Source organism: Somniosus microcephalus, chromosome 5 (genome assembly GCF_052327205.1).
Source record: "Somniosus microcephalus isolate GS21.2 chromosome 5, FLI_Smic_1.0, whole genome shotgun sequence".
Taxonomy (NCBI): Eukaryota; Metazoa; Chordata; class Chondrichthyes; order Squaliformes; family Somniosidae; genus Somniosus; species Somniosus microcephalus.
Genome location: NC_140991.1, coordinates 244,933,936 through 244,956,477, shown reverse-complemented (window position 1 = coordinate 244,956,477; position 22,542 = coordinate 244,933,936). Strand labels below are relative to the sequence as shown.

Genomic DNA, 22,542 nt, shown 5'->3' with positions numbered 1-22,542 from the left:
AAGAGCAGGGGGGGTTTATGCTTCAACTGTATAAAACACTAGTTAGGCCTCAGCTAGAGTACTGCGTGCAGTTCTGGTCACCACATTACAGGAAAGATGTGATTGCACTAGAGGGTACAGAGGAGATTTACAAGGATGTTGCCAGGAGTAGAGAATCTTAGCTATGAGGAAAGATTGGATATGCTGAGTTTGTTTTCCTTGGAACAGAGGAGGCTGAGGGGAGACCTTATTAAGGTGTATAAAATTATGAGGGGCCTAGATAAAGTGGATAGAAAGGACCTATTTCCCTTAGCAGAGTGGTCAAAAACCAGGGGGCACAGATTTAAAGTAATTGGTGGAAGGTTTAGAGGGGATTTGAGGGGAAATTTCTTCACGCAGAGGGTTGTGGGGGTTTGGAACTCGCTGCCTGAAAGGATGGTAGAGGCAGAAACCCTAACCACATTTAAAAAGTACTTGGATGTGCACTTGGGATGCCCTAACCTGCAGGGCTACGGACCAAGAGCTGGGAAGTGGGATTAGGCTGGATAGCTCTTTGTTGGCCGGCACGGACACAATGGGCCGAAATGGCCTCCTTCCGAGCTGTAGCTTTCTATGATTCTATGATTCTAGTATAGTTAGGCCTACAAAACTGCCCCTACTTTACTCTTAATTGGTTGTCTCACTCAGACAGGAGGTTGGTGTGGAAATGGCAAAATGCCAAACTGGTGCACTAAGGTGTGCTCGTTGGCGCTAAAGGACGTTTCTGGGGTCAGTGTAAAGGGAGCTTTATTCTGCATTTAGCTGCACTATACCTGATGCTGACGCTGGGTGTCTGAAATGGAAAGAGTCCTGTTCCCCAGCTCTAATATCACACCACATTTGTTTAAAACACTCCCTTGGGTTTCAGGCCTATTTTCCTGTATAAAGTGGTGTATGTTATAGTATAGTAATGCTTCAGATTACGTATAAACAAACCTTGCAAAGTTTTATTCAGAAGGTTCTACAAATGTTAACTGTTTTGCTGAAATGACTGTTTCGCTTTGTAACATTGCAATTGTAGCTTACTGTTTGAATTGTCTGTCCACAGAAACAAGTTGTTTCCTGAATCAATCATTAGGAACATAATGTATCAAATAATACAAGGGCTAGCTTTTGTCCATAAGCACGGTAGGTTCCTTCTACGGCCAATGTGGTCCTCCTGTAACAGGAACTGGGAAATCAACAGCAGATGTTGCCCCTAGAGACAAAAACATAAAAATGTAAATCTTTTCAATTCTGATATTCCATTGCCTGTTCAGAAATGTTATACTGTGTTTGCAACATTTTTTATGCTGCCTATTAGAAGTGGAGTTAAAATGTTCAAACTCTCTCATTCATCCATTTCATTCTGTGTGTAAAACTAGTACCTTTTGTCAGTGTTTTCCATTAATCAATACATTGGTCTACGTTGTCCTCAGAGTTTGTACTAAATAATTAGATTTCAACAGAATGATAGGCCGGAATTTTCACATTGCAGAGCGTGTGGGGTTGGGAGCGGCTCGGCAGTTAAAAGCACTGAAATTAACAGCGTGTTGGGAACCTGCCATCAGCCCGCCACGGACTCGCTCGGGAGGTAGTTAACTGCTTGTTGAGAGACCCTTGACAGCGTCGTTAACGTGAGGTTTCATAAGAACATAAGAAATAGGAGCAGGAGTAGGCCATATGGCCCTTCAAGCCTGCTCCGCCAATCAATAAGATCAGGGCTGATCTTCTACCCCATCTCCACTTTCCTGAGCTATCCCCATATCCCTTGATTCCCTTAATATTCAAAAACCTATCGATCTCTGTCTTGAATATACTCAACGACCGAGCCTCCACAGCCCTCTGGAGTTGAAAATTCCAAAAATTTCGGCCTAGAAATTCGGTTGGTTGCGCCAGCGATTAGCGCCTAAAGAGCCCAGGAATTGGGGCGTTACCCAATGTTCGGGTGGGCGCAATGAAGATCGTGACACCTCCCATATTGCGTATCCATTTAGCGCCAGCGCTAACTCTTAGCGCGCGCCCGCGTGCGCAGGCAGTTAATGATGTCATTTCCGTGTGCAACGCCTTTTTGGCACCCCTGACCGGATATTCGGTGGTGCCCGGAACCTTTCCGCCTGGCGCTATTAGTGACAGTTGGATGGAACGTTCCCAGGCCGTTCTTGGAGTCGGGGGGCGCTATTTAAAGGGGACAGCTCTAGTATAAAAGCTGCAGCCACTTGGCCTGTTCATTCTGTTCATTGCTGGAGAGAGTTGGTGAACTACTGTTGCACACTATTTTTCGGATTTAGCCTTCGAAGACTTGGGACCTGCAGGCCTGTCCGGAGCAGTTGGAGCGCTAGACATTACTGCGTGTTGCCCGTCTGTCATAGCAATGGGAGCTGCTTTGGAGGGGAACGTCCTCATGGCCGGACACTTGGAAGGGGCACAGAGACGGCGGGAGAGAGGGCCGGGATTGGCCAGAAGGAGGAAGGGCAATGGAGGTCGGCCAATCCGACGATACGCTGTGAGGGTTTTCAGGCAGCAGGTGTCATACCTTACCATGTCCGAGGAGCAGTGTCTGCGAAGGCTCAGATTCGGTAAGGAGTTTGTGACTGAGCTGTGCCACCTGCTTGCTGAGGATCTGCAGCCGCGTCTACGGTGCAGGACCTCTCTGTCGGTTGCCGTCAAAGTGACTGTTGCCCTGAACTTTTACGCAAGCGGATCCTTTCAGTCAGCCACTGGGGACATCGCGAATATAACACAATTTGCAGTGCATTGTTGCATCCGGCAAGTGACAGCTGCCCTCTATAGAAGGAGGTGTCAATTAATCACATTCCCTGTGACCCTGGAGAAGCAGGCTGAGTGCGCGCAGGGCTTCGCTGCTATTGCGGACTTCCCCATGGTGCAGGGGGCCATAAATTGCACACACGTGGCTTTGCGGGCGCCATTGCAGAATCCAGAGGAGTTCCGCAACCGAAAGGGGTTCCACTCCCTCAATGTCCAGCTGGTCTGTGACTACCGCCAGATGATCATGGCAGTCAACGCACAATTCCCTGGGAGCAGCCACGATGCGTTCATCCTGCGGCAGACCTCAGTTTTTGACCTTTTTGAGGGCCTGGCTCACCCACGAGGCTGGCTTCTGGGCGACAAGGGCTATCCTCTCTGCCCATGGCTCATGACCCCACTCCGTTTGCCCGCCACCCCGGCAGAAGAGCTTTACAACAGCAGCCATCAGGCGACCAGGAACATTGTCGAGCACACTATTGGTGTGCTCAAACAACGTTTCCGCTGTCTGGACCATTCGGGGGGAGCCCTGCAGTACTCGCCGGAGCAAGTGGGTCGCATCGTCGTCGTCTGCTGCATGCTCCACAACTTGGCCATTTGACGAACCCAGCCAATGCCAGCTGACCCTCAAGGTCCAGCAGAACAGGCGGACGAGGAGGAGGAGGAGGAGGAAGAGCAGGCGGACGAGGAGGAGGAGGAGGAGCATACGGACGAGGCGGAGGAGGAGGAAGATGGGAGGGCTCCTGAAAGTGGAAGGGCCGTCCGTCAGAGGCTCATAAGGACTTGGTTCTAGGCCCCTCTGATGGAATGATGGCTGTCATTCGTCCTGCGCAGTTCGGATCATTCAAAGCCTATGAAGGCCACCATGAGTGTAAATAGTTACGAGTACCATTGTAAATAAAAAAAATTCTTTATTGTCCAAAAAGTGCTTCCTTCCAGCATAACAACGTCATGTCAACAGAAACCATAACTAACAAAATAACAGTCAACTCTCTGGCAAAGCCGCAAAACTAAACAAACCATCACAAACAATCACAACAGGTGAGGGCGTCCTTGAATTTGGAGGAAGAAACGTCTCAGCAACTCCCTCTACTGCTGGCCCCTTGATGGAGACCGACTTCTCTTTCACGGTCGGCCCCTTCCCTCCCTGCTGCTCCTACGTAATTGAACCCCAGTGGCGGGGTCAAGGCTGGGGGATGCCTGCTGACTGTCTGGAAGCGCAGAAGCCCCTGAGGGACGGCCTGGATGACCTCTGGGCTTGGAGGGTGTGGAGGCTGGCTGCTTGATCTGGGCATGGCTGGAAGCAGTGTGCACTGCAGGTGGTGGCAGCTGCACTGCAGACGTTCCAGCGGTGGCATGAGCAATGGTCACCTGCCCAGAGAGGACACCTGCACCATGGTCGGACGACACACTGGCTCTCTGAGGGGACCGGTTCGGCTCAGCCACCACAATCGACTGCTCCACTGATTCCTGGCCTCGTGTGGTACTGGAAGGGCCCGGGGTGATCCTAACTGATGCAGATAGGGTGGCAGCAGTGAGAGTTCACGTTGCCTCAATCTGGGTGTGGATGAGGCCAGCAAGTGACTGCGCGGCAGCAGTGAGGACCTGTGTGGCAGGTGCCAGTGCTTCGGAGAAGCCCTGGACAGTTCTTTCCATTGCTTCGGACAAGGCCGGAGCAGTCCGTTCCACTACCTCGGACAAGCCCTGGACAGACCTTTCCAGGGGTTGTCCGAAGCTCTGAACAGTCCTTTCCATAGCGGCCTCGAAGCCCTGGACAGTCCTCTCCATTGCTGCCCCGAAGCCCTGGACAGTCCTCTCCATTGCTGCCCCAAAGTCCAGCACAGTCTTTGCCAGTGTTTCTATCGACTGAGGCATCCTCCCCACTGCAGCCATAAGCTCAGTGTGCCTGAGCCGAGCCTGGGTGCTCATTTCAGCCAGACTCCGCACCTCCTCTGCACTCTGTGCAGCAGTCATCATTCCCTGCCTTGCGCTCCGGGGAGCCGGTGGCCAAACTTGCCTACTCTCCTCGCGTTGCTGCAGGCCGCTTGTTCCGGCAACTGGCTCCTCATCAGAGCACCCCCCCCTCCCCTCCAGGGAACTACTATCCCCAGTCTGCAGATGTGAAGTCTCCCCTGTGGCTGGAACGGATGGTCCGGCTTCCTCCGGATCCTCGCCTCCGGAGGCACTGGCACTGGCAGCTTCAGGGCCCGGATCCCGAGCTGGTGATGCAGCATCTGAAAGCAGGGAGGTGGAAGAGTGGCTTTAGCAAAAGGACAGGTTGGCAGCAAGGCATGCCAGATTGCGGCAAGGCTATGACATGGCTCCACAGTGAGAAAGCATGCTGGCGGGGGGACCAAGTGGAAGGAGACAGCTGTAAAAGGTGAGAACCTTACCATCGCTGTCGACAATGGGGTCGGCAGCTGCAGTGGTAACGGGACCACTCAGACGTCCTCCAAGAATCTAGTGCACTCTCTCCTCGAGATCTGTGAGAGTGACCACTTGTGGAGGTCCTCCACCGGTTCGAAGCTGGTCTTTGCGATCCTTCGCCAGCTTGGACTGCAGGGGAAAGAAGGGGAAGTTATGTTACATGATGCCTTGAGTGATCATCTCATGCCCCCCATTGTGGAAGAGCCCTTACATAATGCCCTGAGTGATCATCTCATGCCCCCCATGGTGGAAGAGCCCTTACATAATGCCCTGAGTCAAATGTGCATGTGTGTGCCCAGAAGGGGCCATGGGTGCTTGCTGACACATGGCCATTGGGGCATCGCGCACCCTGTAGCCATAAAGTCAGGTGCAGATGGAGGGATTCAGAAGTTTGAATAAACACCACTCACCCTCACGACCCGAGTGAGGTCGTTAAATTTCTTCCTGCACTGTACAGGGCTCCTGGTCACCATGCTGCTGGAGTTGACCCTCTGAGAAACATCCCTCCAAGCTCGGCGGTATTCCTTTTGATTCGGCCTCCTGCCATTGTCTGGGTAGAGAACATCTCGCCGGCGCTCCACTGCGGCCACCAATTGCTCCAGAGCCTCGTTGCTGAAACGCTCTGCTCTCTGTCTCACCTTCTCCATCTGGTCCAAGGTTTTTGCGCCAGAGAAGGGCCTGCGCCGATTCTGAGGCCTACAAGGCGCTGAGTGTGGAAGCTGAGGCTGACTGACCCACCCCTTTAAGAGCCAGCCGGCACCTGGAAGTCTTGTGGTTTTCGGTAATTGAGAGCACCTGCGCTGCGCCCGTCCGCGCCGATATTGGGTTGCACCGGAAGTTTTGCGCCTTAGGAGTCCCGTGCAACGTCTGAAGTCACGCCTCAATCACCTTTGGGGGCGATGCAACCCAATATCGCGCCAGGCGGCGATAAGTTGCGTCTGGCTATAAACTTTGCGCAGCGCCAGTTCTAACGCCTCAAGCGGGGCTATACCCAATTTCTAGGCCTTCAACTTTAACTGGTTGCGCACATGATTCACGGACCTTGGAAGCTCGTCTGTGAAGGGGAAGTGGGAGGTCAGTGACCATTGCGCTAGTTCATTAAGTGATAGCTGGAAAAAGTGCATAAATACACACTGTGATGAAATATGCCATTCATCACTCATCTGTATTCTCTGTGTGTGATTGTGCCTGTGACTGTGGTTTAGTTTCAGTTTCATTTCCCTTACCTCAGTTCCATTTCCTCACCTGTATTTTATTGTGTGTAGGGCTCCGCCCATACCTGGCCCCTACTTAAGCAGGCCCAGCGTGTCTCACATCCAGTACAGCCGACCTCTGGATGGGAGACACTTCTCCACTGTGTGTTACCTTCTAAGTTAATAAAAGCCTTGCTTTGTTCAGTTAACATTGAGTCTCGGATTTATTGAGGCACACCAATTTTATTAACTTATTTTTCAACACAATGGATCAACTCTTGAAACCCGAACGTTTGGATTTGGACCAGCATGCTTCGGACGCATCGGCACGCTTCGGACACTGGTTTAAGTGTATGGAATTCTTCCTGGACAATTCCGCAGCCATCACAGGCGCTACGGACGCTGTAAGTATGAAACTCGGAATCCTGCGGAATTGGGTAAGCCACCGGGTTTACCCCCTCATCCAAGACGCCGACACGTACCCGGCCGCCTGCGACATCTTAAAGGCGCATTACCAGCAGCCTACGAATGAGGTGTATGCTAGGCATCTGCTCGCTACTCGCGCACAGCGACCTGGGGAATCGCTGGATGAGTTCCTAGTCACCCTGAAAACGCTTGACAAAGACTGCAAGTGCCAAGATGTAAAAGCCGCAGTGTACACTGACGAGCTTGGTCGTGATGCCTTTATCACAGGCCTCAGCTCCACTTACATCCGGCAGAGACTACTGGAGAAAACGGGATTGGACCTGAAACAGGCTGTGGACACAGCGCGATCCCTGGATGTGGCCCAGAGAAACTCAGACGCCTACTCTTCAGCCCGCGCCGCCCACGCCGCCACGTGTGCACCAAGGGCGCTGCCATCTTGGAAGGCACCTTCCCCGCCCGGCAGCCTGACACCGTCGGGGCCCCGCTCTCCCCCCAGAAGCCCTACGACAGCCGCGACGCGTCGAGGCCCCAACTGCTACTTCTGCGGACAGCCGAAACACACCAGAAACCTGTGCCCGGCGAAAGGCACCACCTGCTTCAAGTGCGGTAAGAAGGGGCACTTCGGGAAGGTGTGCAGAGGGAACCCCGCCGGAAAACCCGCCACCGCCGCGTGTGCGCCGTGGGAGAGGCCATCTTGGACGCCATCTTGCCCGACCTCGTGGGGTCCGCCATCTTGTGAACAGACTAAATCTATAGAAGGGGTGAATGTGATGAAATATGCCATTCATCACTCATCTGTATTCTCTGTGTGTGATTGTGCCTGTGACTGTGGTTTAGTTTCAGTTTCATTTCCTTTACCTCAGTTCCATTTCCTCACCTATATTTTATTGTGTGTAGGGCTCCGCCCATACCTGGCCCCTACTTAAGCAGGCCCAGCGTGTCTCACATCCAGTACAGCCGACCTCTGGATGGGAGACACTTCTCCACTGTGTGTTACCTTCTAAGTTAATAAAAGCCTTGCTTTGTTCAGTTAACATTGAGTCTCGGATTTATTGAGGCACATCACACACACCATACATCTGCTTCCTTGCCTAAGGGAAAGGCTCTTGTGACACCATTTTGTGCAGAGATTTTGCTTTCTGGAGTCTGCAGGTGATTTCTGCAACCTCGGAAGCCACTCTCACCACATTGCAAATCACTCTTACTACATTAGAGGCTTGTGCCTCTGATCTCCACTTTACCTCGCATCTATCAGATCAGCATGGGTGCTGCTTATGCTGTCTCACCTTTGACCTCAGATTCTGACCAAGATGAGCCACAGCACCAACAACACCAGCAGCCTTCTCCTCACTGACCTGATGCTCCACAGGAGAGAGAGGATCAGCACAGGAGTGCACTGCACCGGAGGCGATACCCCCAACACGGTATAGAGGCAGAGGATGAGCTTCCTGGACATGACTGAATAGCAGTGCTTCGGGAGGCTCAGGCTATCGTGCCAGGTCATCGCAGACATTTATAGCTTGCTGGAAGAAGACCTGCTGGGCACGCCTTACCAGTGGCTGTCAAAGTCACCCCCACCTTCGATTTCTTCGCCACCAACTCCTTCCAGGGATCTGCAGCAGACATTTGCAGGATCCTGCAGTCGGCCGCCCACAAATGCATCACCCAGGTGACCGATACCATGTTTCACTTATATAAACTTTGCCACTGATGAGGACAGTGTTACTGAGCGGGTGCTCAGCTTTGCGGCTCTGGCTGGCTTCCCACAGGTGCAGGGCACCCCCAGATTACCCAGAAATGTTTGTGAACTGGAAGGGCTTCCACTCCCTCAATGTGCAGCTCGTCTGCAACCATAAAATGATCATCATGCATGTGTGCCAGATTCCCTGGCAGCTATCATGACTCTTTCGTCCTCCACCACAGTCCACCCTCCCTCAGCACTTCGCACCTCCAAAGAGACTTGCTGGCTGCTCGGAGACCAGGGCTATCCTCTGAAAATGCGGCTGATGACACCTTTGAGGAGGCCAAGCAATGAGGCTGAGGAGCACTATAATGAAAGCCACAGTCCACCAGATGTGTCACAGAGCAAACAAACGCCATGCTGAAGATGGGATTCAGATGCCTTAACAGATCTGGAGAAGCTCTTCAGTACGCACCAGCCAGGGTCTCCAGAATCATCGTCGTATGCTGCGCGCTGCACACATAGTGCAGCAGCGAGGATTGGAGTTGCAAGAGGAGCAAAGGACAGAGTGCACAGCCTCTTATGAGGAGGAAGAACCTGAAGTGGAAGATGGCACCAGCAGTGGTGCAAATTGCTGCCCGGGATGGCCTCCTAATGGCCCGATTTAGTTAAGATGCACCATCTGGCTCCCAGATGCTGCACCAACTTCCCCCACCCTGCCCAACAACACGACAAAGCAGTCCTAAAATGACCAAACCGTTTCTGTCAACCAAACCCACATTGCTCGAGGTTAAGTAATGTCTCACTAGTCACTCCAAGTGACAAGGCCACTTCCCAGGTAGCAGGCAAAAATGGACAAGATGGGAAAGTAGTGCAAAGGAATAAATTTATGTGTGTCATAAATAGAACTGAAACTTAACACTAACATTTTGGTAAACACCCATGTTCATGCCCTTGTGCATCTACTGTTAGTGTAAATAAATTCACTCTCCTCTGTTTAAGGTAAAGACACACAGTTTATTATACGAAGCGCTTCGGGAGAAGGGTTCTAAAAACTCCGCAGTCTAATAACCCTCTTCTTGGTTTTACAATGGCAGCCGAGCTGCTTTTATACAGTTCAAAAAGCCGGAAAGGTACCGATATCAGCAGTTATTACATTAATTCTTTGGCCAATCCGGTACCTTAGCAACCTTCAATCACATTCTTTCAAAAACAACTTAATTATAAAACAATTAATTATATTACTGTACCGTTAGCTAACTTCTTTCAAGAACAACTTAATTATATTACTATACCGTTAGCTAACTTCTTTCAAAAACAACTTAATTATATCACTATACACTTTCGCGTGACATGTTGGTATTTCGCAACCCTACTCTCACAGTGAGAAACAAGTAAATGCGGTTATTGTCAGTACCAGTTTGAGCGAGATTATACCTATGTCCTGCCAGTTGCTTAACTCAGCCTTAACCTAAATCCTCTAAAGCACCCTTTACCTCCCTTATTCTTCCTAAGCATAATTTTTTGCCCTTACAGGTTGGTCCCTGGCCAAAGCTTGATTTGCCCTGGGAACCATCATACCATGATTAGACTAGCGGTACACAACTCTGCTTCTTCTTGTGCCTTATGTCAGAACCAATGGTCTGCCCTTACTTCATTCCAACCCCTTTTTTAAATCTCTATCTACACGCAAGCCAAAATGGTTTGTTCTTCTAAATGAACCCGAGTTCGTCATATTCCGGCCTAATTGGCGCAGCTGGAACAGCATTCTTTGTCATTCGGGCACAGCAACATTTCAGCAATAAGAACATACAGTATAACATGATTATTATTACAAAGAATAATATCAACCCCATACCAGTGAAGTCCCAATCGACCCCAACCAACCGGTCGCCCAATTCCATAAGGTCGAAGTCAGTGGCTGTTTCAGTTTCTCCACCTCCTTCCGGATGTGGTCTGCCAGATTGGTAATTTTCTCAGAGTTATCACAGAATCACAGAATCTACAGTGCAGATAGAGGCCATTTCGGCCCATCGAGCCTGCACTGACACATATCCCACCCCATCCCCGTAACCCATGTATTTAATCCCCTAACACTAAGGGTTAATTTATCATAGCCAAATCAACCTAACCTGCACATCTTTGGACTGTGGGAGGAAACCGGAGCACCCGGAGAAAACCCACGCAGACACAGGGAGAATGTGCAAACTCCACACAGACAGTCGCCCGAGGCCAGATTTGAACCCGGGTCCCTGGCGCTGTGAGGCAACAGTGCTAACCACTATGCCACCGTGAGTTATCTGGGATATAGGTACAACACTCCGTCCCAATCAGTGTGCACGTGCCCCCCTCCTTAGCCAGTAAATAATCCAAGGCCATCCTGTTCTGCAGGGCCACCGTGCAGATCGCCACCATTTCGGCGCTGACGTCACTAAGAGCCCCAGCCGTATCATTGGCTGTTGTTTCTAGTACTCTTTCCAATCTCCGTAACTCATCCACGCTCAGTCCTACCCCAAGTGGAGCAAGCAAGACACCAAAGAATCGTTGGGCCGATGACAGGTCTCTTTTCTGTATGTGGTTCCCCTGTACTTGTGAGAGGTGGTCTACAAACCTAGTGTAGGGGACCACGTAACCCAGATAACAGAACCCAGTCCATGATTGTGGCAATCTTTATGGCCACAGATAAAGTATGTACCATTATATGCCGTATAATTTGTCCATACATTGTTCATCTTGGTGACTTTGCCCTTCCAGGGGCCCCCACTGGTTTTGTTCAGGGTTCGGTTAACGTTCCATTCTCCAAAGGTCAGCGGGTCACGACTGCCAACCGTCTGCAAGAGATATCGCTGTTTACGGTGGCTCCATCCCACTCCCTGTCCTCGGGGCCTTTCGACTCTCAAGGTGTTGGTGAGGACCAAGAACGGGGGTTGTCGAGACCGATTATATTTAGGCTGGTACCATCCCTTGAAAGTGGTGAGGCTGTAACCTGCACTTCTCCAGCCCTCTGCTTCTAACTTCTATCTAAACCCCCATTCTACAAGAGTCCTCACAGTATTGATTTTGCAAATTAACCACTCGGCCATCTCCAATGCATTAAAGGGGACCGGTCGCAAGGGAATGCCCCCCTTTGAGTGTATAGGTACGTGCGCACATACCCAACACCCCTCCGTCTTCCCCGCTTGCGCTGCACACTGGTAGGACATATACAAAAAGGTATTTACATTTAATTCTCTTGGGCTTCTTTTTGTGCTTTTCGGCTCTGGGGCCCGTCTCAATATCAGCAGGCAGGCCCCCAATAAACACATACACAACGTCAAAGTTAATTTCACCATTTTTGCTTGTGAGGTTCGCTCTGAAATTCTGGACAGACATAATTATCTAGACAGTCACCAGTGGCCCAAACTCATTTACCTCTACCTCTACTGTATTCACATTTCCCTGATCATTTGGCCTTGTCTCCTCTCCCTCCTGTTGGCCATGTCTGTGAGCCACAAAGGCAGCGCCCTGTGCACGGTGCCACAGATATTCGAAGATCCAGACAAGGACAAATATCAAAAGCAAAACACATAGGCTTGAACCGTGACCCTCATTGTTGGTTCTAATTCAAAGGTTCCAGGTTTGAATTTCTGTATCAGTGGTTCAGACATCACTCACACTGACGAGGGATCATAGACCTTCAGCTGCGTCCAGTGCTTCCAACGTCCCATGCCCTTCATATCGATGCAAGCACATGTATCTCCACTGATTATAACCTGGTATGGTCCCGACCATTTTGGGGCGAACCCGGGTTTGCCAGGTAAATTTTTAACCATTACTTTGGTCCCTGCCGGAGGGACATCTGGGAAGGGGAACTGTTCCTTCTCATTATCTATTTTAACCTGTTTATCCCTTGTTTGTTGTCGCATCTCCTTTAATTGCTTACTTAACTCAAGGACATATCGACGGAGCCTGTCCTTCAATGGCCCTACATCCGCACCTCCTGTTATTATTCCCTCCGGGAGTTGCATCGCCCTTCCTGTCATTAACTCGTACGGTAACAACCCCATCGTACGGTTGGGGGTGGCCCGTTGCTTCATTAAGATAATAGGTAACACATCCACCCAAGATTTCCTCGTATCCTGTATAGCCTTGGCCAGGGCTGTCTTCAGGGTTCGGTTCATGCGTTCAACCATTCCCGAGCTCTGAGGCTGGTAAGGGATGTGAAACTTTTGTTTTATACCCATGAGTCCACAGACTGTCATTATTATGGATCCTGTAAAGTGCGTCCCCTGATCCGAGTCAAGTTGGAGGGGTAGTCCCCACCTTGGGTTTATTTCCTCAGCCAAAATATGTGCTACCGTGGTAGCGGTACGATTTCGAGTAGGAAAGGCCTCAACCCATCGGGTGAATTGGTCAATGATGACCAGGCAATACCATTTGCCCCTCGAGGGCAGCACGGTGGCATAGTGGTTAGCACTGTTGCCTCACAGCACCAGGGACCCGGGTTCGAATCCGGCCTCGGGCGACTGTCTGTGTGGAGTTTGCACATTCTCCCCGTGTTTGCGTGGGTTTCCTCCGGGTGCTCCGGTTTCCTCCCACAGTCCAAAGATGTGCGGGTTAGGTTGATTGGCTATGATAAATTGACCCTTAGTGTTAGGGGGATTAAATACGTGGGGTTACGGGGATTGGGTGGGATATGTGTTGGTGCAGGGGTTACGGGGATCGGGTGGGATATGTGTCGGTGCAGGCTCGATGGGCCGAAATGGCCTTTATCTGCATTGTGGGGTTTCTGTGATTTCTGTGATTTCTGAGGTAGGAAGGGGGCCGGTAAAATCTATCTGTATGTTTTCCCAAGGCCCCCTGGGGCGCGGCTGATGTGCCATTCGTATCTTAACCAGGCGACCAGGGTTATGCTGGGCGCACGTGTTTAGCCACATCTCGCCCCAACCCAGGCCACCACCACTCTTTTGAGACCATTTCAATCATAGGTCTGCGGCCTGTATGAGCTATTATATGATGCATTTCCAATAACATTTGTCAAATACAAGTCGGAGCTATGGCTTTCCCCTCTTTTCTCCATACCAAGTCTGCATCTTGTCGCCCACCTGCCTGGTACCATTCCCACTTCTCCGCCTGTCCCGTGTCCTCATGTAGCTTAACAACATTAATTTCCTCAATCTGCAGACTTCCCACTTTCTCCCCATCTTTTTCCTCAATTTCCTGCTCTAGGGCCTTTTGTGCCACGGCATCCGCGGCCTGATTCCCTTTCTGTTAGAGTCATAGAGTCATAGAGTCATACAGCACGGATAGAGGCCCTTCGGCCCATCGTGTCCACGCCGGCCATCAAGCCCTGTCTAATCTAATCCCATATTCCAGCATTTGGCCCGTAGCCTTGTATGCTATGGCATTTCAAGTGCACATCCAAATGCTTCTTAAATGTTGTGAGGGTTTCTGCCTCCACAACCCTTTCAGGCAGTGAGTTCCAGACTCCAACCACCCTCTGGGTGAAAAAGTTCTTTCTCAAATCCCCTCTAAACCTCCCGCCCTTTACCTTGAATCTATGCCCCCTAGTTATTGACCCCTCTACTAAGGGAAAAAGCTCCTCAGCATCCATCCTATCTATGCCCCTCATAATTTTGTACACCTCAATCATGTCCCTCCTCAGCCTCCTCTGCTCCAAGGAAAACAAACCCAATCTGCCCAGTCTCTCTTCATAGCTGAAGCGCTCCAGCCCTGGTAACATCCTGGTGAACCTCCTCTGCACCCTCTCTAACGCGATCACATCCTTCCTGTAGTGTGGCGACCAGAACTGCACACAGTATTCCAGCTGTGGCCTAACCAGTGTTTTATACAGCTCCATCATAACCTCCTTGTTCTTATATTCAATGCCTCGGCTAATGAAGGCAAGTATCCCATATGCCTTTTTTACCACCTTATCCACCTGTTCCGCCGCCTTCAGGGATCTGTGTACTTGCACACCCAGATCCCTCTGACCCTCCGTCTTGCCTAGGGTCTTTCCATTCATTGTGTATTCCTTTGCCTTGTTAGTCCCCCCAAAGTGCATCACCTCGCACTTTTCCGGGTTAAATTCCATTTGCCACTGTTCCGCCCATCTGACCAACCCATCTATATCGTCCTGCAGACTGAGGCTACCCTCCTCGCTATTTACCACCCTACCAATTTTTGTATCATCCGCGAACTTACTGATCATACCCTTTACATTCATATCCAAGTCATTAATGTAGACCACAAACAGCAAGGGACCCAGCACCGATCCCTGTGGTACCCCACTGGCCACAGGCTTCCAGTCACAAAAACAACCTTCGACCATCACCCTCTGCCTTCTGCCACTAAGCCAGTTTTGTATCCAATGTGCCAAGGCACCCTGGATTCCATGGGCTCTTACCTTCTTGACCAGTCTCCTGTGCGGGACTTTATCGAAGGCCTTACTGAAATCCATGTATACCACATCCACTGCGTTACCCTCATCCACACACCTAGTCACCCCCTCAAAAAATTCAATCAAATTAGTCAGACATGATCTTCCCTTGACAAAGCCATGTTGACTACCCCTGATTAATCCTTGCCTCTCCAAGTGGAGACAAATTTTGTCCCTCAGGATTTTTTCCAATAATTTTCCTACCACTGATGTTAGGCTCACTGGCCTGTAGTTCCCCGGTTTTTCCCTACTACCCTTCTTGAATAATGGTACTACATTAGCGGTTCTCCAGTCCTCTGGCACATCCCCTGTGGCCAGAGAGGTCCTGAATATATGTGTTAGAGCCCCCGCAATCTCCTCCTTTGCCTCACACAGCAGCCTGGGATACATTTCATCCGGGCCTGGGGATTTATCCATTTTTAGGCCAGCTAAAACCGCCAATACCTCCTCCCGCTCGATGTTAATATGTTCGAGCATATCACAGTCCCCCCGCCCTATTTCTATGTCTACATCGTCCTTCTCCATAGTGAAAACAGATGCAAAAAATTCATTTAGAACCCCTCCTACATCTTCCGGCTCCACACACAGATTGCCACTTTTGTCCCTTTTGGTGTGCTTTAATCTTAATGACGGCCGCCTGCACTGGCCCTTCTGCTGCCTGCAGGACAGCCTATATCCGCAACTGGTGTTTAATAGGTTCCCCTCCGGTCGTTACAAAACCTCTATGTCCCCAGGCTGTCATATAGTCATGCACAACCCCGAACGCATACCGACTGTCTGTATATATGTTTACCGTTTTATCCTTAGCTAATTCTAGCGCCTTTGTAAGGGCTACAATGTCCGCCACTTGTGCCGAGAGTCCTCCGTCCAATCTTCCTGATAATTTGGTCTCTAATTGGTCATTTACCACTGCCCATCCTGTTCTCGGGGACCCATTGATATATCCCCTAGATCCATCTACATACAGGGTGAGCTGAGCTTCGGTCAGTGGCTCATCCTGCACTTGGTTTTCCTCGAATTCCCCTTGTATCTCAGAACACTGGTGCAGGCCTCCCGCACTCAAGATGCCCTCTGCGGGATTTTCCCCTGTATCTTGAATTATTTTAACTGACTGATCCACCGGTAATAAAACCGCTTCCCACCGAGCTCTATGCATATTGGAGACTGACCTTAATTTTCCCGTATTTAGCATTTCTACCAATGTATGTCGAGTGTGTAGGGTGATATCCCCTGTCATTACGGTTGGTTCACTAACTTTAACCGCCCAGGCAGCGCAATCAAGCGCCGCTACGCATCGCGACAGTCCGGCCACTACTGGGGATTGATGTGTGGAGTAATAGGCTACCGGTCGCCTCCAATCGCCGTGTTGTTGTGTAACTACTGCTGCATAGAATCCTCCTTCATTCTCACAGTGCATGTGGAATGGTTTCTTCATATCTGGTAAGCCTAAACCTGGAGCTGTTATTAAGGCCCGTTTCAATTCGTCATATGCGTTTTCCTGTTCGGGCCCCCATTCAATGGGCGCTATCGTGGGTTTTCCTCCTTTTACTAACCTCTGTATTGGTTCTGCTATAGCTGCGAAATTTGGTATGAAATTCCTACTATAGTTGAATAAGCCCAGGACCTTCCGGATCCCTCTCACCGAAACGGGTCTGGGCATTTCTTGAATCGCCTTCCGGCGAACACTGGCATGGTCCTGGCCCCCTGAGACAACTGTTGTCCCAGGTAGGTAACTGTGGACTTTCCGAGTTGGGCCTTTTGGGGGTTCACTTTAAATCCACCCTTTTCTAGTGCTTGTAAGACCACTGCAGTAGGAGTAAATTGGCACAGCAGGCAGTGAAAACCAGTTTTCTAACCAATCAGCAGGGGTGACTCATTTGGCTGTAAACAAACAAACAGTATAAAAAGACCATTGCTAGTGCGAGCAAGCACTGAGTGCGAGGTCAGCAGAGAGTGCTGTGAGTTTGGGTAAGTGTGAGAGAGGGTAAGTGGGGTGTTAGGTGCTCTTTTCAAACTTTAACTCTGTGGGTTGTAGTTAATAAGGCCTTTCTGGTGTAGAGTGACTGTTGGTGAACCATTTAACTGGTGTAATTAGAGGGATTGATTTAATTTAAATCCAATAAATTAAAGGGGATACTAGCATCTATAATCGGGCAGAGGGTGTCCATAACTAACAATAAAAAATTTAATTAATTACATAGAATGGAGCAGGTGATGTGTTACTGTTGCAAGATGTGGGAGCCGGTGAACCCCATTGAGGCTCACGGTGATTCCGTCTGTGACAAGTGTCTGCTGCAACAGGAACTCCAGCTCCGTGTTGATGAGCTGGAGTCTGAGCTTCAGACACTGCGACACATCAGGGAGGGGGAGAAGTTCCTGGACTCTGTGTTTCAGGAGAAGGTCACACCTATGAAGTTAATTAATTCAGATGTAGCCCATGGTCAGGGACAGGACGGTGTGACTACGAGCGAGGCAGGTACGGGGATCCAGGAGGTAGTGTTGGAGGAGCCGCAGCCCTTGCTCTTGTCCAACAGGTTCGAGGTTCTTACTCCCTGTGGGGACAGGAGCAGGGACTGCAGGGAGGATGAGCAACCTGGCCACAGCACCGTGGAACGGGGGGCCATTCAAGAGGGGGGAGTAAATAGAAATGTTGTAGTGGTAGGGGATAGTATTATTAGGGGGATAGATAGAGTTCTCTGCAGCCGAGAGCGAGAGTCCCGTAGGCTGTGTTGCCTACCCGGTGCCAGGGTTAAGGACATCTCCTCTGGGCTGGAAAGAAACTTGCAGTGGGAGGGGGTGGATCCAGTTGTCGTGGTCCATGTTGGTACAAACGACATAGATAGGACGAGGAAGCCGGTCCTGTTAAAGGAGTATGAGCAGCTAGGGGTCAAATTAAAAGACAGAACCTCAAGGGTAATAATCTCTGGATTATTACCTGAGCCACGAGCGAATTTGGCTAGGACAAATAAAATTAGAGAGTTAAATGCGTGGTTCAAAGACTGGTGTGGGAGAAATGGGTTTTGCTTCCTGGGACACTGGCACCAGTACTGGGGCAGGAGGGAGCTGTTCCGTTGGGACGGGCTTCACTTGGCCAGTGCTGGGGCTAGAGTCCTGGCGGATCATATAACTAGGGCTGTAGAGAGGGCTTTAAACTAACTAGTGGGGGGGAGGTTCCTAGAGAGCAAATAATAAAAATGACAACGGAGAAGGTCATAGACTTAGGTAGCAGTGGGGAAATTAAAAACCAGTGCGTGTCAGAAAGGGGCAGAAGGTATGGAGTAAAAGGTAAAGTAATAAAAAGGGCAAAAGCAGGAACTGTCACAAAACATATTTGAAAGTTCTCTATCTGAATGCACGTAGCATTCGTAACAAAATAGACGAGTTAATGGCACAAATAACTACATATGGGTATGATCTTGTGGCCATTACAGAAACATGGCTGCAGGGTGACAATGCCTGGGAATTAAACATACCAGGTTATTTAACGATCAGGAAGGACAGGCAGGAAGGAAGGGGAGGTGGGGTGGCTATGTTAATAAAGGAAGGAATCACTGTAATACAGAGAAATGATATTGGGTCAACAGATCAGGATAATGAAACAGTTTGGGTGGTGATAAGGAATAATAAGGGGAAAAAAACACTAGTGGGAGTAGTCTATAGGCCTCCGAACAGTTGCAACTCTGTTGGACGGAGTATCAATCAGGAAATAGTTGAGGCTTGTAATAAGGGAACATCGATAATTATGGGGGATTTTAACTATCATATTAATTGGACAAATCAAATTGGGCAGGGCTGCCTTGAGGATGAGTTCATTGAGTGTATTAGGGATGGGTTTCTTGAGCAGTATGTAACTGAACCGACCAGGGGGCAAGCAACCTTAGATCTGGTCCTGTGTAACGAGACAAGATTAATTAAAAATGTCCTAGTAAAGGATCCCCTTGGAATGAGTGACCATAACATGGTTGAATTCCATATTCAATTAGAGGGTGAGAAGGTTGGATCTCAAACAAGCGTGCTAAGCTTGAATAAAGGAGACTATGAAGGTATGAGAGCGGAATTGAGTAGAGTGGATTGGGAAAATAGATTAAAGGGTAAGACGATACATGATCAGTGGTGTACATTTAAGGAGTTATTTTACAACTTCCAAAAAAATATATTCCACTGAGAAGAAAAGGGTGTAAAAGAAAAGACAGCCATCCGTGGCTAAGTAAAGAAATTAAGGATAGTATTCGACTAAAAACAAGGGCATGTAAGGTAGCCAAATCTAGTGTGAGGATAGAGGATTGGGAAAACTTTAAAAGACAGCAAAAAATAACAAAAAGATTCATTAAGAAAGGGAAGATAGATTATGAAAGTAAATTAGCAAAAAATATAAAAACAGATAGTAAGAGTTTTTATAGTTATATAAAAAGAAAAAGGGTGGCTAAAGTAAATGTTGGTCCCTTAGAGGATGAGACCGGGAAATTAATGGTGGGAAATATGGAGATGGCAAAAACACTGAATGAATATTTTGTATCAGTCTTTACAGTAGAGGACACTAAGAATATCCCAACACTGGACAAACAGGGGGCTAAAGGGGGGGAGGAGCTAAACACGATCAAAATCACTAAGGAAGTGGTACTCGGTAAAATAATGGGACTCAAGGCGGATAAATCACCTGGACCGGATGGCTTACATCCTAGGGTCTTGAGGGAAGTGGCAGTAGGGATTGTGGATGCATTGGTAATAATTTTCCTAAACTCCCTGGACTCGGCAAAGGTCCTGGCAGACTGGAAAACTGCTAATGTAACACCCTTATTTAAAAAGGGCAGTAGACAGAAGGCTGGAAACTATAGACCGGTTAGCCTAACATTTGTGGTAGGTAAAAGTTTGGAGTCCATTATTAAGGAGACAGTAACAGGACATTTGGATAATCATAATTTAATAAGACAAAGTCAGCATGGTTTTATGAAGGGGAAGTCATGTTTAACAAATTTGCTGGAGTTCTTTGAGGAAGTAACATATAGGTTGGATAAAGGGGAACCAGTGGACGTAGTGTATTTAGACTTCCAAAAGACATTTGACAAGGTGCCACACAAAAGATTATTGCTTAAGATAAAAAATCACAGGATTGGGGGTAATATTCTGGCATGGATAGAGGATTGGCTATCTAACAGAAGGCAGAGAGTTGGGATAAATGGTTCATTCTCAGACTGGCAATCAGTAACTAGTGGTGTTCCGCAGGGGTCAGTGCTCGGTCCCCAACTCTTTACAATCTATATTAACGATTTGGAGGAGGGGACCGAGTGTAACATATCAAAGTTTGCAGATGATACTAAGATGGGGGGGAAAGTAGTGAGTGAGGAGGACATAAAAAACCTGCAAGGGGACATAGACAGGCTAAGTAAGTGGGCAGAGATTTGGCAGATGGAATACAATACTGGAAAGTGTGAGGTTATGCACTTTGGCAGGAAAAATCGTAGAGCAAGTTATTATCTTAATGGCAAGAAACTGGAAAGTACTGAAGTACAAAGGGATCTGGGGGTCCTGGTGCACGAAACTCAAAAGGTTAGTATGCAGGTGCAGCAAGTGATTAAGAAGGCCAATGGAATGTTGGCTTTCATTGCTAGGGGGATAGAATATAAAAATAGGGAGGTATTGCTTCAGTTGTACAAGGTATTGGTGAGACCGCACCTGGAATACTGCATACAGTTTTGGTGTCCATACTTAAGAAAAGACATACTTGCTCTCGAGTCAGTACAAAGGAGGTTCACTCGGTTAATGCCGGGGATGAGGGGATGGACATATGAGGAGAGGTTGAGTAGATTGGGACTCTACTCATTGGAGTTCAGAAGAATGAGAGGCGATCTTATTGAAACATATAAGATTGTGAAGGGGTTGGATCGGGTGGATGCAGGGAAGATGTTCCCGATGATGGGTGAAACTAGAACTAGGGGGCATAGTCTTAGAATAAGGGGCTGCTCTTTCAAAACTGAGATGAGGAGGAACTACTTCACTCAGAGAGTGGTAGGTCCATGGAATATGCTGCCCCAAAAAGCTGTAGAAGCTACATCATTACATAAATTTAAAACAGAAATAGACAGTTTCCTAGAAGTAAAGGGAATTAAGGGTTACGGGGAGTGGGCAGGAATTTGGACATGAGTCTAGGTTCGGATCGGTCATGGCCCTGTGGGTAGCGGAGCGGGCCCAGGGGCCGTGTAGCCTGATCCTGCTCCTATTTCATGTGTCTAATTCTGTTAGATTCAGGAGATGGTTCTGTGATAATAGATTGGCGGTTAGGATCAGATCAGCCATGATCTTATTGAATGGCGGAGCAGGCTCGAGGGGCCGATTGGCCTACTCCTGCTCTTATTTCTTATGTCCTTATGTTACAACCAGGGCTGCTGCATGTCCTCTTTTGTCTTCTGACGCTATTAATAAATCGTCCACATATTGTAGTATTGTACTATGATAGGGAGTCAGGTCTACTGACTCTAATAATGAACTCATTACCCGGTGAAATATCGCCGGGCTATTATGAAATCCTTGAGGCAGCCGAGGCCACGTGTATTGTCTATCCCCTACAGTAAATGTAAATTTCTCCTGTGAGTCCTGATCTAATGGTAGAGACCAGAATCCATTAGCTATATCTAGTACGGTAAATATCTTATGTTCTGGGCTTAATCCGTTTAATATAGTGGCTGGGCTCGCCACTATAGGGTGTAATTTTGGGGTTACCCTGTTTAGCGCAGTATAATCAATAGTAAGGCAATAAGATCCGTCAGGTTTCTTAACCGGCCATGTCGGTGAATTGGTTGTACTTTCTACTTGTCGTATTATTCCCCTTCTAATTGCCTCACGATACTTTCTACTGCTTTCTTCGCTTCGGGCTTAATGGGATATTGTTTATGGGGTTTGTGATTAGGTCCAGGGACACATATGAGTTTGGTTGTGACCAATCCAGTATCCTGCTTTGAGGCGGCCCATACCGATTTTATCGCCTCACATATTGTCCCAAAGTCCCCTTCCTCCTTCCAATCTTGGGTTAGTGTCTTCGCACTCCCCACCAGTGCCAAACAGCTGTCTTTATTCCCATCTTCCTTAGCCCACGTTAGTTTTCCTTGACTTGAGTCTATTAACAACTTAAATTCTTTGAGTAAATCAATCCCCAAAATAGTTCCCTCGCTGTTGGGACACACAAAACTGTGCGGGTAATAATTGTCCCTCTAACTTTAATACTTGTACCTCACTACGGTATGCCTTTATACGTTTCCCCCCCCTACCCCTATTATGTTTATTCTGTGTTTGGTCAGAGGGAGAGGCAAATCCGTGATTGATACAGATGCCCCCGTGTCTATCAACATGTCGCACTGCCGGCCCCCTAGCAGCGCTGATACATACACCCGGGGGTCCTCCATCTCCTTCCTTTTTAAGGGGGCCGCCATTTGTCACTGGCCTCCCTTTTCCTTCACATACTGAAGGAACTCCTCAAAGAAGGGGCCATTAGTACCGGACTCTGTCTGCTGGTCGCCTTTCTTTGTCCAGCATTTGTCAGACGTATGTCCGGCCTTTTTACAGTTGGTACACACGGGTCTGTTTTGTTTAGGGGCGAGACATTCTTTGGCCATGTGTCCCAATTTCCCGCAATTAAAACA

The 22,542-nt window shown here is 48.8% G+C and overlaps 1 protein-coding gene across 7 annotated transcripts in view; it reads left to right on the top strand.

The window, feature by feature from the left end:
- mak (male germ cell-associated kinase) overlaps positions 1-22,542 on the top strand; it is a 374,380-nt gene that overhangs the window by 135,095 nt on the left and 216,743 nt on the right. For 2 of the 7 annotated variants that reach the window (XM_085988792.1, XM_085988790.1), the window contains exon 5: positions 1,067-1,146. The exons of the other annotated variants lie outside the window; for them this stretch is intronic. In XM_085988792.1, the coding sequence (XP_085844918.1) occupies positions 1,067-1,146 (80 nt within the window). The remainder of the gene's footprint in view (positions 1-1,066; positions 1,147-22,542) is intronic. 7 annotated transcript variants of the gene reach the window in all.